The sequence below is a fragment of the Typopeltis vanoorti genome, chromosome 24 (assembly GCF_054136105.1).
Source record: "Typopeltis vanoorti isolate ZY-2024b chromosome 24, IOZ_Tvanoo_1.0, whole genome shotgun sequence".
Taxonomy (NCBI): Eukaryota; Metazoa; Arthropoda; class Arachnida; order Uropygi; family Thelyphonidae; genus Typopeltis; species Typopeltis vanoorti.
In genome coordinates, this window is record NC_143572.1 from 77,944,159 (window position 1) to 77,963,237 (window position 19,079).

Consider the following 19,079-nt stretch of genomic DNA (forward strand, 5'->3'; position numbering starts at 1 on the left):
CTCCTTGTAAATTCTGCATAACACTTTCTTTTTTTTTTTTTTACAGATCAAGCTTGATACTACTACTCATCCAACTAATGCCGACCTTGTTTGTCTTCCTGACCATGAGGGACACAATCTGATATTGCCTTCCTCAGATACCCGCTGATTTTATCCCATGCACTGCTAATATCTTTCCCCTGCAATATGTTCTGCCATGGGATGGCTGCAAGCTCACTCCAAAGCTTGTTATAATTGCCTAAGCTGTAGTTCCATATATATCCCTTCTTAAGAGAGAAATCCACAAATTTTGCAACCTTCCAAGTCAATACCATATGATCATTTTCACCAATTGGAGGTAACGAGAACACCTTAGTTATGCATATATCCTCTGAACCAATGACCATGTCCAACACACACCACACGTCTCTTCAGTTATGTGCTGTTTCAAGTAATTATGTCATAGATGTATGAATTCCATTTCCTTTTTGCCATGTGATATTTCCTCCTTCCAATTGATATCACCATAATTAAAATCTCCCATAATAATCACTAACCCTGCCCTCACTGCACTAATTTGTTGCTGCATGAATCCAATATCACTCCCTGTACCCCCTGGCCTATAGCAGCAACCAACTGTATATTTGGTTATGTTGGTCACTATTTCACACCAGACTGCCTCAAATGAACTATCATTCACATGTCTATCATCTTGCTATACTACTTTTTTTGGCTGCAACTCATCAGCTATCATCAACAGTACTCCTTCCCCTATTCTATCTTCTCTATCCTCCCTGAAAATACTGTACCCATCGCATTCAATTCCAGTGACCACATCTTCTGCTGACAGCTAAGTTTCACTAATGCCTACAATTTTTGGTGAGATTGCAATGACTAATGCCTAAAATTCTTCCCTCTTATTTCAAATGCTTCTTGCATTAGTATACATTGACAAACAGCTATTTTAAAAATAAGGGGTACAATTTATAGAAATGGGTTTAAAAGAGGTACACAAGTGGAAAAAGGTTGGCAAACCACTGTTCTACAGCAATAATAGCTAATGCAATTCATAAGAGTACTTGTCCATGATAAGTAATGAAATCTTGATGGCATGCACTTGAGAAAATAGGAAGGATGCTGACCATATGAGTTGAGCATCAGAACCAAAAGAACATGCTTTTCTCTGGGATAGTCATGTGAAAAAAAAAGGCAAAAAATTTGTACAATCTCACAAAAGATGAAATGCAACCAGCATTTTTTGCTGCAAGTTGAGGGTGGTTTGACCACTATATGTTCCAAAATCTCAACATGACTGGAGAGGCTGCAGATCATGTTGTCACTTAAGAATTTCATGAATTTCTCTTCAAAGATAGAGAAGGAGGTTATAATCAGAAATTATAAACCTTCAGCCTCTTATGAGCCTTCGACTTCAGCACGCCAGATAAAGAAGATGTGGTTATAATGTATTAATTCTGAAAATAAAGAGCTACCTTAACAATTATTTGTTTCATATGTACTCAATATTTTATTTACTACTCAAATGCCTTAATATTTATGAAAAAAAGGTGCATTTTTAATTAAATTAATCTTGAAAGATTGGAGTCTTGCTTGCTTAGGAAAACAACCAATATCCTTTGTTATAAGCCACCCCTTTTATGTGCTTTTGATATATGCCAATTCTCAAGAATGTAACCTGCAGAAATTTAACTATACCATCAAGGGTAAAGGCTGCCAGAGAAAAACTTTCTTGAAGAAACTGAAGATAATACAAATAAAGCAAAGAGGCTCTTTAAATGTAGTAGGATACTCAGAAGACTATATAAACCACAAATTTGAATACCGACTATCAATGAAGGAGATTTATTTACCTAAAGAGATAGAAACTGTTGAGGAATATCAGACAATATTTGACTTCAGGTAAGTGGAACTGTCAGTTCAATGTCGCAAAGTGTGGTTTTGTAATTTGGTAAGCAACGATGGGATGCAAAGTACACACTTGGTGGGGAAACTTTAAAGGAGGTAGAGGAGATGGGAGAGGTGGACAAGGACCTGAAATTCAGGCAGCCACATTGCACAAGTTGTGAAGTACAATGAATAAAGAGGTTATGATGCAATTGTATAAGGCCTTGATCAGGCCTCATGAATTATTATGCAGAGTTGGTCACCAGATTTCCATGGTGATGAGGATATGTTAGAAAGGGTTCAGAGTTGATTCACAAAGGTAGTCATTGGTCTTTAGAATGTGGAGTACGAGGACAGAATGAGAGAATGTAAATTGCAAAGTCTTGTGAATAGGAGGAGAGGGGATGTGATTGAGACATATAAGCTAGTCAGGGGTTGTTGCCATGTTGACATGGAAGAGATTTTTCATAGAATGGGAGAGAGAGAGAGGGGGGGTAGAACAAGAGGACATCACTGGAAACTGTATAAGGAGTATGAGAGCAGAAGGTTCTTTGCATGGAGAGTGGTTGGCGAGTAGAATGCATTGGCTGAGTCTGTTGCAAATGTAGACACAATGGATCAGTTTAAGGCACAATTGGATGAGAACTGTGTGCAATAGTGTGTATCTCCCACGATGAGTCTCTGACTCCATGGAGGTCAGATAATAATGATAATAATAATATTTTGATAGATTAATAAAGAAGTCATCGCCATCATCAGGAAAAAATGCTGAAGAATCCATAAGTGAGGAGCCATCTCTGATCAAAGTTGAGAATGTTATTAAAGCACTAAAAATAATAAGGCAGCCAGTGAAAAGAAAATTACAGTAGAACTTATAAAAATTGAAGGAACACCCTTAACAACCAAGATTTATTAACTCATTAAGCTGATACGGCAAAATGAAGAAATCCCAGTTGACAGCAATGCAGCCATACCATATATTTTTAAAAAAAGCAGACCCTATGATAACCAGTGACTATAGACATCCCCTCCCCCTTCTTGGACACTTGCTACAAATTACTATCTAAACTGATCTGGAAAAGAATTAATGTATATGCATCAAACATCACAGGAGAATATTAGTGTGGCTTCTGCAAAGGAAAGTCAACAACTGATCCTATTTTCATGCTCAAACTGTCAGAAAAACATTAAGAATTTGATAAAGAATTACATCTAGTATTTGCAGACTATAAATAGCATATGACAGTATACATGGAAACATACTATGGGACACAACGAGACTTTTTTTAGAATACTACTACTACGAAAGTATATACATATGATACAAATTTGTAATTGCCATACCATTTTGCAAGGCATGTTGACTCCGGGAACATTCATCAAGTTTTGAAATAAAATTGTGACTCCGCCAAACAACATACTCTTTCTCTCTCACCAACGCCGTTCAATCAAGCTTTGGGAAAAGTCATTAGCAACCTAAATGAACAAAGTAGGATGGTAATGAATTGGAGCAACATCCTGTTGGCTTAAGCTAATGATGTTATCCTTGAAGACTCTCAGGATGTTATATAAACTACATCTAATTCAATCAAGGCAAGTAAGCCCATGATCTTGTCATAAACCAGGAAAAGACTAAATATATGTGCATTTCAAGGGCCCATCAAGACCAATACAATTTGGCTGTGGATTAATTATATCTTTGAGCAAGTGGATAATTTTAATTATCTAAGAGTCAACATTAACAGACACATTGATATGCATCAAGATATAGAGGAGAGAAATGAGAAGGCCAATCATGGATGTTGAGAGTTTATTTTTCACTTGGTTAGACTATAATAAGTTTAGTTTAATCCTTTATCCAAGTGTGAACAAACAAAGTTTGCACCTGAAAGTATCTTCAGGACTGGGGTAAGGTAGTGCAACACCAGGAAACTCGTTGCAAAGGTGGAGAAAGCTCTCATTACTCCTATCTCAGTATTATGGGAGATACTGAGATAGGAGTAATGAGAGCTTTCTCTGCCAATCATGGATATTTTACAACTCCTGAAGTCTAGATTATCATCAAGAAAATCTCCACTTAAACTCTGACTGATATTAATTTACGGTTGTGAAATATGCCAACAACAAAGGGAGATAATAGGAAACTTATATGAAAGAAGAACCCGGGGCAGAGCTGACTACTACCGGGTGCGTCCCCAGGTGGCGGATTGGGGAACAGCCTTCAGATATGGAGGCTAGCTGCGATATAAGCAGAGCAATCTGGCGAATAAGCAGTCGTGGACCAACAGCGACTGAGCTATCAGGGTGTGGGGGAACAGAAGTGGCAACTCTGTTTCACCTTAAAACCTCACAAAGCCCAATGACAACTCGGTGACATGGCGAGTAGTGCTGCCATTAAATAAGCACCTACTGGGGTCACTGCCCCTGACATTGGGAAGCAGCACTGTCAGTACTGACACAAGGTTGAAGCCAAATGATGACGGAAAAGCTTGTGATCAGAGATTTGCAGATGGCAATATGATTATACTGTGTACGTCTGTAATACTGCAGAGCAGAAAGCAAACGGAGAAACTACTGCTCTACCTTATCTCCAGAACAACCACCATGGCGAGCAAACCCTTACAATTAGCACAAGAGCGCAGTTTGTTCGCCAAGATGATCGCTGACCTTCGATAGAAGATAGCACAATAAGAAGAAGATATGAAAGAAAGTACTGAGAAAAATTTTTGGACCCATCTTACATATCAAAATACTGGACTGTATAAATGAAGACATGATGAACTATGGAATATGTTTCAAAGACCCAACATCCTACCATTATTAAGAAGTAAACGAAGTGGGTGGCTTGATCATGTTTGAACAGAGGATCAGTTAATCAAACAAGCAAAGCACTTACAAATAAAACTGATAATATCCACACGAAGACCCTGAACATGCTGGATGGATGTGGTAATGAAAAACTTGAGACAGCTGGATGAACTCTTTACACTAGACGCAGCTTATGAGAGATAGATTTTTTTTTTTTTTTTTTTTTTTTTTTTTTTTTTTTTTTTTTTAAATGTTGGGCCCATATACAGGAGGTTGGTTGGTCAACCTATAGTACATTATTACCATATATGGGTGGTGGGTTGCGAAAGGAGAAACTTGTTTACATTCGATTTGAATGCCTGTATGTTGTATTCCTTGAGAAATACATCTGGGCGAAGACTGTTCCACAGTACTACAGTAGCAGGGATGAACGAGGAGGAAAAGAAACTTGTTCTGTGGGTTTCGAGGTATACCGTGAAAGGATGTTGGGCGACAGCTGTATGAGTTCCAATGGACTTAGTATAGGGTGGGGGAATTATTGATGCTGTTTCAGATGAGCATTTTCCATGGAAATATTTATAGAATATATACAGATTGCAGAGACCAAGCATCTATGAGAAAGTGGGGAGAGTGAGTTGGTGAGGGATGGGTCATTTATTAGTCTAATTGCTCTCCTCTGTATTGAGAGAAGCATTTTGAGGGAGCTTTTTTTAGAGCACCACTCCAGATGTGAAAGCAGTATTCGAGAGCTGGGCAGATTTGTGACTTGTATAGTGTTAACAGCTGTTTAGAGGTGAAGTAGCATCTTGAGCAAAAGAGAAAACCTAGTTTTTTGGAAGCTGAGGACGCAATGGTTGTGATGCGTTTATGCCAGGAGAGGTTTGATGTCAAAGTAATTCCGAGAAGAGAAATTTCATCTTGTCTGAGAATTTGAGTGTTATCGAAAACAATGCTGGTGGAAAATGGTTCTTTTTTTGTGAGAAATAAGACAGAACTGAGTTTACTAGCATTGAAGTTGACAAGGTTATCTGAGCCCCATTGGCAGATGACGTGGAGGTCAGAATTAAGGGCAGTGGTGGTTGATGTTCTGTCGGTTGAGGTGAGTTGTCTAGAGTAGGGTTTGTCAAATGAAAGGCAGGAATGTAATGTGCTGTCATCTGCAAAACTGTGTATTGGGTTAGAGGTCAACTGAAGTAGGTCATTGATATATAGAAGGAAGAGGGTCGATGAGAGAACTGAACCTTGTGGGACCCCAGCATTAGTTGGATGGCGAGAGGATAGGGAGCCGTCTACCATCACACATAGTGTGCGTCCAGACAGGAAGCTGGTAATCCATCTGCAGAAGTCCTGAGGCAGTCCAAATGATGGAACTTTGCTTAGTAAGCCTTTGTGCCAGACTCGTTGAAGGCTTTGGAGATATCAAGTGCAACTACCTGGGATTCACCGAATTTCTCTATGGCATTTGTCCAGTGATGGGTGATGTATGAGAGTACATCTCCTGCTGAACGGAATCCGTACTGGTGGTTGCTTAATAGCCGGGTACCTCCAAGGTAGATTAGGAGTTGAGAGTTGATGATTTTCTCCATTACTTTAGATAGGACTGAAGTGAGTGAGATAGGGCAGTAGTTAGATGGCAGTGATTTGTCACCCTTTTTGGGAATGGTTGAATATAGGCCAGTTTCCAGGTGTTGGGATATATACGAGTGGAGTAAGAGTGTGTGTACAGGTGGCATAGGAGTCAGTTCAGATGCACAGACCTTCAGGATAATTGGAGGAATGCCATCAGGGCCAGGAGACTTTTTAGTGTCTAATTTAGACAGCAGGTTTGTGACGTCTTTTTGGCAAAAGGATACAGGGAGTATTGTATGTTGGGCAGTTGGAATGACTGGAGGGCATTTGCCATTGTCAGTTATGTGTGCATTGGAGGCAAAGTGCAATGCCTGGAGATTAGCTTTTTCTATGGCTAATGTTGCAATTGAGCCATCTGGGTATGATAGAGGTGGCAATAGTGTAGGGCAAAAGTTACGGCCTATTGCTGTGGCAAGAGACCAAAAGGCACGGCTGCCGTTTGGACAGGCTGCAAGCTTTCTACTTTTGGCCCGTTCAAAATCTGTTTTGGAAGTATTGATAATTTTCTTGCATTTGTTACACGCTTCAGTATAGGCATCGGATGAAATGGGATGAGCCAGTTGTGGTATGCCTGATTTTTCACTTGTACAGTCTTGGCACATTTTTTGGAAAACCAGGGTTTAATTAGGGGACGGCAGGTCTGAGTAGTGTGGGGAATATATGTTTTCATGCCAGTGAGGATCGCTTTGGTGATGCGTTCAGTGCATATGTTTGGATTGGAAGACTGGAAACAATAGTCTAACCATGGGAATAAAGCATAGTAGTCTCAGAGACTGACCTATTTGGCACTGTTACAATGCCAAACTACTTTTGTGTGGGAGTGACTGTGTAAGCGTTGTTGCATGGGGGGGGGGAGAGGAGATGAGCACTAAGTTGTGGTCAGAATTGCCCAGGGGGCTCACTACATTCACTGCATATTTGGAGTGGTCATTAGTAAGGAAGAGATCTAGGGTATTTGGGGAGTGGTTTGGGTTATCTGGTATTCTGGTTGGTTTTTGAACAATTTGTGTGAGGTCACTGGTGACTGCAAATGTTTCAGCATCTCTGCCTGCAGGACCTGTATAACTGGAAGAGGAAAGCCAATTGGTGGTATATGGACGTTGAAATCACCCAGGAGGATGATTTCGCTGTTAGGAGAGTAGGACCGGAGAAAATCAAATTTTAGGGAGAGGAAATGAAAGAGCTCAGAGTGATTCGTGGCATTATGAGAGCGATAGAGACAGCAGATGAATTTGACTGAGTGGAGGAGGGATATCTTCAGCCAAAGCAGGTCGAAGTTGGGCAATTCTAAGTTAGTTGCTCTCTGGCATGGTATGGCAGAGTGGATATACGCACAGATGCCACCCTTGGGTCGAAAGGAGTTAAAAAGTGTATAGTTAGGAAGGTTGAGATGAATAGTGCTGGGGGAAGGTGAGATTTCAGTTTCTGTTAAAAAGAGTAGGTGGGGTTTGGTGGACTGCAGATGGTAGTGGATGCTATTAAGGTTGGAGTTGAGGCAGCAGATGTTGGTGAAGTGGATATGCAAGGTTCTGTGAAGCATGGATTTGACCCCAAGGATCTCGTACGTTTCCTATGGCGTGCCTGCATGTTGGTGTCCTTGGTGGCTGCTAGTGGCGTCACTTGGTTTTTGTACTAGTTTGGATTGTTTGTAGTCTATCTCCCAACTGTTGTCTCCATTTTGGCATTTTTCTTCTAGTTGTCTTCGGAGTTGGCGTCTTTTTTCTCTCTGGGCAAAGGTTAAATCGGGTTGAGCACATATGCGCGACTGGGGCAAGTGTTCTTTAGCTTGTTGTTTATCGCTGTTATAAATTTGGTTGTGTTTATTGGCGAGTCGCAGGTCACTTTCACGAGACATGGAAAGTTTATACCGTCTTTTCTTTTGTTTGGAGAATACAGATGGAAAATCCTGGTGATTGCAGCATTAGACCTAAATGGCCCATTAAGCTGTTGATGAAGAATATATCCTGAAGCAAACATATTCCTTCCCCACATGTAGATTTGGTTATAATTGAAGAACCTGTCACGATATGTAGTGTATCCACCAATATGCAAATAGGGAGAGGGAGACAAATCTTGTTTTGCTACAGGGTCAAAATCAGTGTGAGAAAGTTCTTGTCTTGATGTGAATATGTTAAGTACATGTGGAACAACCAAATTCGTGAATGTGACAGGACAGAGCTTGGTGAAGTATCACTGCACATGAAACTGCTAGGGAAAGATGTTAGCAGCAGTGCATGGGAAAAACAGTATATTCAAGATCATGATAATGAATCAGCTGGGAGGTTCGATGGATGAGGAGCATGCTAGGTTTTGCAAAAAATACTGCAGAGGAAATAAAGAGAAATGCAAACAACAAGAAGAAAGAAAGAAGGGTAAACAGCATGCAACAAATCAAAATCAGATTATGAAGGAAAATCAGACAAGCAGGAAAGAAAATCTCATTTCTTTTGTTATGAAGACAAATGAAAAGGCTAATTATAGAAGAATAACTGTAGTGTAAGAAGGTGAAAGAAACAGAAGAAATAGTTGAATTATTGAATGTTCTCTATGAGAGTGTACCATCCAGATGGAGATAATGCAGGAAGTAATACAGAAATAGTGATGTTTAGAATATTAACAAAACTTAATATGAATAGAACTATGAGAGTGATTCAGATAAAATTGTGTTACAATCAAATTGCAAGAAAAACAGCAGTGTCCTAATCAGGAAGCTTAAGTCTTAGCACCAGAGTTCCAAGAGTATGGAAAGAATGCAAAATAGTTCTGTTTTTTCAAGGATGATCCATGACAAAAGTAGCAAATTACAGAATAATTTCTTGGAAAAAGTTGGTTAAGGGCAGAATTCAAGAATGGTGAATAGAAAACACTACTATATGAGAGCAGCATTTCTTTGTGAGGGTAAGGTCCTGTCTTAGTAATTTATTGACTTTCTACAATAAAGTGACAGTTGATAAGAAAAATGGATACAACCATGAGAATGCCAAACCTTGAAAAGGCATTTGATAGAATACTGCATAGAACTGGAGAAAAGTGATGGACATGAATGGAAATGGATAAAAGGCTAGATATCGAAAAAGGGTGGCTATAATGTATTATAGTGTAAAATTTGCTACAGGAAATGTCCTTTGGAATAGCATAGTACAGATGGAGATTTGAGTGGGACTGGTAGTCACAATGAGTAAGTTTGTTACATGCCAGTAAAACAGTCAGTACCTTAAAATTGCATTTTAAAGGTGCTGAGCTGTTTAGCCCAGCCAGACTAAAGGTGCAGAAGGAGCTGTTTTGCTCTCCAAATGCTCCATATAAAAATTAACCCTAACCCTAGAGAGGGGGAGAAGACATTAATTTGCATTTTTTTTCTTTGTTATGTAAAGTAATCCACATACACAGTAAATATGAACAACTAAAATGTTCGAGGAAGGAGAATTTAACTATTAAATGAAATCTTTATTAGTGGTATATTAGTACATAAAGATGTGATATCGTAACTAAACATGATGTCTGAATCTTTAAGGATGCGATTCCCCCCCGTTTAAATCTAAAGATGTAAAACAAACAAATTTGTTTTTCAAATAAAAGTAGTGAGCAACTGTCTATGCTAACTGTTTGTCAATACAAGAAATATGTTTGCTGCTATCATTGTAGCAAGTAAGGACTAGCAGACCATGACTGGATACCGATTCACACATGATTAAATTGAAGTTGGAGAGACGATTTTTAGCAGGCAATGCCTATAAAACATGCACTTCTAACTACTTCAACTGGTATGGTTGTGTTAACCTGCTGTTAGGAGTCACTTTAAAATCAACTCCAACTCAACAACTGCATAAAAAAAAATTCTATTTATACAATATCAGAGAGCCCAATTAGGACTAAGTCTTTTGTCTATTTACAAATTGAAATATCACCTTTAATCAACAATAGTCTGAAGGTACTGGTTAGAAATCTAACTAAATATAAGCCAGTTAATTAATGTTTTTATTATTTATTGTTTTGGCATGGTGATTACACCATTAAATAGCAGAGATGAATTATCCAACAAAGATAGTGCATATCACCACATCAGTGAGTCATGTAGCTGAGACTTTGCCTTGTTGAACAAGACTCCATCTGTTTTCACGAGGGAACCAGAGTGAATAATGAAAAGTCAGATACTGGAACAACCTCAATCTAAAAAGAATTGAGGATCAGATCTATCAATGTGAAAAGCATCAATGGAAAAGAAGTGGAATTAGCAGAACTGATGTTATCAAGATGAAGAATAAAACAGGTAAGATACTTCTAAATAATATGTTATACTGAGGCAACAATGTTCAGGAAGGAAGTAGTAACTAATACTCCACTAATCACAAAATTCAACTTTCTGAATGCTAGGCAATTTCTAGTAATGTAGGCTAACTCAAAATTGGAAACTGGACTTGTGCAACTTATTTGTGCCTATGATTTCATAGGCACAAAGATATCACACTTGTTAAACTGGGGTTCCAATTTTTATTTTATATTTTTATTCATATATATCTTTATATTTACCTTCTGTTCTGATTTATCCCCCTTAAGTAATTTCTTAATCTAACATCGGTGAGTCATGTCCTAACTATCAATCTAGGCCGATGAGCAATTTTACAAGATGTGCACGTGGGCTATGAAGACAAAGGAAATGTCGTTAATTGGCATCAATTCCTTTGTTTCAATTCAGGTACCGGTTCTTTTTTAATTTTAGGGAAAATTTATATTTATACTGAGCCACCCTAAATTGTATTTAATGAATATTTATTCATGGAAACAAAGTCTAGATCAGCACACTGTCTCGTAATTCTTCAACATTTAGCAGAGTATTCTCAATTAATCTCACTATTAGGATTTATCTTGCAGTCGTAGCCCCTATTTTATGTTTGTTATTCTTACCTCCTGCCTCGGTTCGAACTTTTATGAACGGTTCAGTAAAAAGGAAATCAGGCAAGTCTTCATATTCATTTCAAAAGAAATTAACATTTAATTCACTGAATAGACATAATACATGTTATAATAAAGGCTATTCTTTCTATATTTCACATACATTCACAAATCTTCACACTATTATTCCAATTAAAGTATAGAGTTCCTAAGTTACATCAGCATAACTCCTAAAGTTCTTTCAATGAGGGCTCAGTCCTGAGTTGAAGATTTTACCTATATCTAATTGTTGTCCCCTACACAATTTTACATAACAAATAAGTCTACATTACCAGTAGTTGGGGATGCACTAGGCCTTCATGTGTATCCCTATAGCACCTTCAATTTCCAGATTACTTTCCAGATTTACCTCGGCTTTTCTACATGTCAGTTGAATTTGGACATGACACATCGCTGATGGGGGAAGCAATTCTGGCTCCCCGCTCGCTCATCAATCGGCTGGGCATGGGTCTTCAATCTCCGGCATGATCTGAAACTTCACCATGTCAGGTCATTCCATAGCCTAGAACTGCCCATGGAAACTGCTGCTTGCTGCGATGACCTCACGATGGACTTCTCCGCCGATGACCACTCCGGTACAGGGAACGAGAAAAAAGTCACGAGCAGGTGCCGCAGCGCCTTTTAAAACGCGTGCCTTATGTTTCTTGCCTACGTCATCCTGATTGCTCCCTTTCCTCATGGCATGCCACTCCTTTCAGCACCAGCACCAATCTCTCCCCTAGCATGCTCTTCGGAGGACATCCGCATGCGCATTCTATTAGGTGCACGTGTATGACTTCAGGACATTGCTGTATAATCGGATTGTCCTTTGCCTTCAACATTTTAATAGCACTTACATATTTTACACATAGTTTAAACTTCACAAAACACTTAATTATTTTCAATATGATGCATTAGGTAAAACTTTCTTAAATATTAACGTAACTGATAAATCAGAATTGGTTATTTTTCTCTTGATATATTAATACTGGCTCCGGAATTGATAAACCGTGTTAAATCTGAATGAAGGTATTTTGACTTTTCCTTTCATTCAGAGTATAACACACTGTCGTTTACCACTCTGAGGTTACCAGTAGGTGAAGCAACTGAAGAATTATCTGAGTCAGAGCAGACAGTTGACAAAGATAAACTGGTTCTTATTAAACCTGAACAACATTATTCAGCATGGTTGGCTGAGTGGATAATGTATCTGCTTTCCAACCAGCAGGGTGTGCATTTGAATCCCACTATGAACATGGATTTTTGTGAAAGCCTCTAAGCAGAAAACAGATTTCATTATCATAAGAGACCACTACCCTGTTGAACAGAAACCCAAAGTGGCTTAAAAAAAGTTCAATGATTGGTCTTGAGAGCAAGGTTTCAGGATTATGCAAGAAAACAAAACAAATAAAAATATTAAAAATAATAAACCTTAGTCCACCTATAGGTTTACAACCATTCATAGGTGGGAATCGCATAAAAATGTTATAAGAAAATTGGAGAAAAGGGGTAGGGGTGATAATGGAAGTATCTGATGGATATTTATTCAGAACTTGGACAAACAAAATGTTCCAACAAAGATGTACATAAATTCATATGGAATAAACACACAAAAATAAAAATTCTCACTAAAAACAGAATTATTGAAATAGATTTTTTACATTAATTTAATGACAACATACATAATCATAATCTTTAATTTTCTATATAATGAGCTCAAAAATATTTCTTAACATCTATTTATATCTTTTTTTTTTTTTTTTTTTTTTTGCATTTGCAATACTGTAGTTCATATAAAATATGGGAAATCACTGCAATAAAATTTAAGAAAATGCACGATAAGCATGCTATTTTTGACCACAAAACTAATGTAATAAAAATAACTAACAGTGGGTTTATTGATCGTAAAGATTTGATACTACTAGTCACCTATTAGTTTTGCCATATGAACTAGTGGCTTCACCTAGGTTTGAATGAACATAAATAATAATTATTATTACTTGACACCTCCAGGGAGTCCATACTCGAGGGAGGGCACTTGTCCTACAATTCTCTGTTTCCACCACTCAATACTCCACTCGGCCAACCAGGATGGTATATATAAACAACAAGCTTTGATTATGAAACAATACATTACTAAAAAAAAATACCGAATGTGTAGGAAATGTTACACAAGTACAACAGAAACAGATGGGGAGTGGATGCTGGCACATTCATTCAGTCAGTCATTGTTCAGCAGGTGCGTCCAACAGTAAGCAGAGAAATTAAACTCTGATGTGTTTAGAGATCTGATGAGTGACTTCCAAATGTCTAGTAGTATCAATCTTTATGACCAATAAACCCAGTGTTAGTTATTTTTATTACATTAAAAACTGTATCATTTCTATCTTATGCCATACTCATTTTCTAGTGAATGGAGGCATTTTAAAAAGTTCATAATAATAGAAGTAATTGATTACCTAAGAATTTGATATTTAATTTTGATTCACAGAGAAATTACATTGAATTCCCAGAAAAGGATTTCATCCATAGACAATATCAAATGATTAAGGAAAAAGCTTAACAATTCAGGGAGGTATATTTTTAATGTTAATAATAAAACAAGTAACAATTGTTAATTGCAAAAGAAAGCTTAAAAGCAGATAAAGCAATCCAAATATGCATTACAAAGAACAAAGAAATACAAAGACAAGACAACAAATTGAAATAAAAAAGAAGTAAGGGAATAACAGGGTGGGTGCACAAATATATTTCCATAATGATTAAGCTTACCACCCCATTGTCCAGTGTGTTATACACCTGGAAACATGCAAAGAAGTTGTCAGTTACATGGTAGAGATTACTTGATAATTATAAGAATATACTATATAATGCTAGTGGAAACTTATTTAGAACACCATCTATCAGAATAACCTAATTCTCATAAGAAATAAAAATTAAACTTTAAACATTCTTATCTAAACACAATTAAGAATTCAATTAAATAAATGCATGGTTGAATGGATAGAACCAAGATCTTAATTTAACATCATACTATTTGCCATACATCAAAATATACATTGCTTTTCACATCGATACTTAATAGCTTGGCATTTAAGCAGTTGTTTCTAATTTTTTTTTGCACACACAGTGGAAAAGGTACAGAGGCAGATAAATAGTTTCAGGATGTACAATGTTAGTTATGATGATCGTCTGAGGGAATGTGAACTGCAGAGTTTGGTGGATAGAATGAGAGGTGATATGATTGAGACTTTTAAACTGTTGAGATGTGGTTACAGGGTTGACACTGGGGAGTTCTTTTGCTTGGTTGAACAGCAGGAAGGAGTGATGACAAGGGGCCATCCCTGGAAGTTACGAAAGGAAACTGTGAGCAAGAGAGTGAGGAGTGGTTTCTTTGCATGGAGGGTGGTTGAACCATGGAATGAATTGCCTGATAGAGTGGTGAGAGCGAGAACGGTCAAGGAGTTTAAGGAGTGGTATGATAGACTTGTGTTTCCTAGGAAGGACCTCCTGCGATGAGTCTTTTGACTCCTTGGAGGCCTTAATAATAATAACAACAACAAGCACATCAAAAAAATAAGGAACTAATTCAATCCTATATTGACAGCTCACAATTCAGTGATGACAACAACAGACTTGCATGTACCATATTCTAATTCATTTCAATAAATCTTAAATGGACTGAAGTTTAGAAAGTGGTGATTTCATGAACAGTGTTCTTTTAAACATTGACAAGACAGACAAGTGCATCTTGCTAAAGTTATATTGGATTGCTTATTAAGATAGCTAAGGCCATGATGCATCAGTGCACTGTGTCTGGTGATTATATTCTAAAGCCAGTTTTTCTGTTTAATGAAGAAAGGGGAGGGGGGGAGAGAAATCATGCTATGGCAAACCAGATTTGAACTAAGGAGTCTTCCTGGTAACTGATGCTAACACCACTCAAATAGAGGTTCCTTGATGTATTCAGAGTAAAAATGTAGTACTGCTGTACATGGTCCATTGTCTGTGGTTCACACCTGAAAACATTTATCAAAGATGTAGTCACAATGTTCACGAGCAGCTTATTACTCTATAATTTACTCACAACATGCCATCAGAATATACCTGGATCTCACATGCTTCCTGGCCACACACACACAACTTCCAAGAATGATTCAGAATTTTCACTGTGTCTAATGTAAGATCTGATCTCAATTTTTTTTTTTTTTTTCATATCTAATTAATCTCCTCCATCCATACATTTCTCAACTGAAGACCACATTCCTTCAGTTAGTCCTCATTGATAAAATTTCACAGGCTAAATACATTTTCAAAAATTATAGAAACAACTAAGGCTGCAGGTTTGAATCCTGTAGTGGGCATGGATATTTATGATTGTATTTTACGTGGGAGATGAATTTCAGTTGGATACTAACTTGCACCCATTATTTGAAATAGCTTAAAAAAACTTCAATGTTTGGTATCTAGAAAGTCGTTTTCAGATTACATAAAGTAAAATTATAAATTTTACTTTACTCCATATGATGACCTTAATGTGAAGGCCGAAACGTCGAGGGATTATTTTCGTTTATATTCAACTGAAGTTTTACTCTAACACTTTTACTCTTCATTGTTTCCATAATTTTTGAAAATGTATTCTGATCACTGCGTAAGAATGACGGAAAGGATCCACAAGCTAAATATTCACTGCCCAGATATTATCTAATACTAAATGTTTGTTTTCTCACCTCTCCAAGAAACATAGGCTCTATATCAGAGCACAATTGTTAAGTAGTTTTATCAAAGTCTTGTAAAGTGGGTGAATAACTTCATTATCCCTATATATCAGTGTTCTCATCAACAGTCAGTTTCCCAATGCAATGACTTAACCATCTTAGCAATGTGGTTTCCTATGGTGCTAATTGCCAGTAATTATATTCCAGGTGATCTACACTTTGGTTGCTTCGAACTGAACTTCTAGGTCTAGTCTATTGTGGATTTTAAGTGACTCCCCACTCCCGAAAGGTTGTAAACTGTCATGAGCAGGAGCTGCATAAAATGCTTTTGTGAGTTACAGGTTGTTTTAACTCATTTTTATTTATGTAATCTGAAAACGACTTTCTAGATACCAAATATTGAAGTTTTTTAAGTTATTTCAGGCCTCCAAATAATGGGTGCTAGTTAGTCTACAACTGAAATTCATCTCTCACCTACAATACAATCATAAATATCATGCCCACTACAGGATTCAAACCTGTAGCCTGTTGGTTGGAGAGTGGCTATGTTAACCACCCTACCAACTAGAGGCAAATTCATCACAGACAGGTATATTCTTGCAAGTATTCAATGTCGATACCATTCAGCAAGATAGGAATTCTTGAACTATTAGTTATGATTTTTGTTTTTGTAAAATTACTTTCAGATCCCACCAGTTTGCTTATGCTGCTGAGTTCATTTACATTCTATCAATTCAGTTAGGTCTTCTGAGAAGATGGCAATATTATCAATATAGTAAATCAATTATAATCATTTTGCAGCACTAAAACTGTCTATGAGCTATGGCTTTATCTTGTTTAGGTGTGATTCTATACCATCTGATTCAATGTGGAGTAATATTGTTGCTAACGTTCCTAAATATTGAACTGATACTGATTGACATTTGCTCTAGTAGTCAAACCTGCAAGGATTTGATATTAACTAATTAACTTTTTCACCTGACCTGATTTTTATTTTGTCTTCTGTTCCCCCCCCCCCCCCCCAATTTAAATTGTCATTACTGCTTTTGCTCTCTCTCGATCAAAGCATCTGCACTGATAACCAAAATGATCCTCACTGGATCACCCTCACTAAAAACTGTGCTAAGATAGCAAAACATGCAGTTGATGCTTTCTTACCTATTTTTTCACAGATTTGGCTTTCATGACATTGTGTTTAGGTTCTAGTTTAAGCTCATGTTTGTGCAAGGTGTCCAAAGGCATGTGATCATCATGTCTTGGACACCTTGCATTGACTCAAATAGCTGAAAGGTGTTTAATCTTAGCATCAAACACCTGGTTTGCTAATCTTTCTTCTTCCATTCCAGCCACTTTAGATTAGCCTGCTCACATTCTTCACATTGTTCACATTCTTGAATATGAACAATGTCAAGTTCTTTTCTAATATCTTTATTTTTTAATATGATTCTACTATTAATCCACTCTGTCACTCCTCTAATTTTTCTCATATCTATGATCTGATCAAGTCTTATTTCTAACCTGGCTCTTAGATATTCAGAAGAGGCTATGAGTGCGAGTTCTATGGTCAATTTTCTTAGGTTTCCAGAGGAAGGAAAAAAAACATACCTGATCATGCCATAGATCGACTAACTCAAGAACTGGTTGAAGAAAGTTCTCCTAGATGGTGACTAGAACCAAACTTATAATTTGGGCAGCCCTGCACTACAGATGCAAATTTCATTTCCACAGGGATACACTACACATTTAAATAAAATTCTGTGCTGCATATTTGAGAAAAATATGTCATTCTATAAAGGTCAAATTGATGATTGGAGTAGAGTTCTCACTATTCCTATGTACAAAAATAAAACTAAATGTGGGAATTACAAAGGAAATCTAAGTGAAAGTTCTAGAAAGATTAGTATAAGTATACTTGAGAAACGATAAGAAGAATCATGAAGGCAAAGCTTACCAAGAATAAGTTGAATTCAAACCAGAGGTCAACAACACTAAAGTTTTACTTAAAAAAAAATTAAAAATCCTTAAGTTTTGAGTTTTGTAGATCATGAAAGGGCATATGACAAAGTGTTGGTAAAAAGGTTGCATAAGTATGTGCCTCCACCAACAAATAACACAAAATGTCTTTCAATAAAAAAACACTTCCATATCCATTCCACCAACATGTGAGGCATCAACATAAACATTAGCGATATACATGCCCATTTAGAGACACCGAAACCTAATCACCTTTTCCTAACAGAACCTAACTGGCATCCTCCATGACCATGGAGGATGCCATGTCATGGTCTACCTGAACTGTTCCAAATTCATTCTGTATGATGCAGTCTGTAAAAAGGGTGGAACATGTGCTTTTGTAAAATCTGATATCCTTTGCTATCCAACTGGGGATCTCCATTTTTCAACCTGCTCTGGCTCAACATTGCCTTGCTACACTGTACAACCTTCATTTGCCAACTAACTCTCATTCACTACTCCCCTAACTCTGATAACCATGCAACCCTTTACAACTATTTATTGCTAAACATTGATTACATACAAACTAATTACTCAAATTGTAATTATCCAAATTCCTAGGGGACAACATCCATAACTCAAACTGGCTCCCCTACTCCAACTTCACATATCCAGCCAGAAGGGAAGCTGAATGATTTGCCATCACTCATGACCTAACACAAAGTTAACCCACCAACCAGAATACCACACAATCCTTGTCATTCTTCTAACATTTTCTAGTCTTCTGGCCTAACTTTCCCCCCAAATACACTGTGGATGTTTGCTCTCCACCTGGCAACTCTGACCACAAAATCTCCATCTCTACAGTTCATCCTCCTCCCAGCCTCATACCCTTTGGCATCACAGTTATGCCAACTAGGATGACTTCCAGAATTTCTGTGTCTCTTTTCAATGGTCAGATAATTGCTTTTGCTCTCTCAATCAAAGCATCTGCACTGCACTAATAACTGAAATAATCCTCACTGGAATGAGAGCTTCATTCTCCACTCCACTGCAAATTCTGAATCTTAAAAAAAAATAAAATAAAAATATAAAAAAAGAAAAAAAAAGCAGACTTCTTTGCATTTTTTCTACTCTTGCCTGGACAAATCACCTTCC

The 19,079-nt window shown here is 37.4% G+C and overlaps 1 protein-coding gene across 2 annotated transcripts in view; it reads right to left on the reverse strand.

Moving 5' to 3' along the window:
* Window positions 1-19,079, reverse strand: part of LOC150093424 (sodium/hydrogen exchanger 7-like) — a 495,244-nt gene that overhangs the window by 137,304 nt on the left and 338,861 nt on the right. For both annotated transcript variants that reach the window (XM_090414003.1, XM_090414004.1), the window contains exon 14: window positions 14,023-14,049. In XM_090414003.1, coding sequence (XP_090270129.1) covers window positions 14,023-14,049 — 27 coding nt within the window. The remainder of the gene's footprint in view (window positions 1-14,022; window positions 14,050-19,079) is intronic.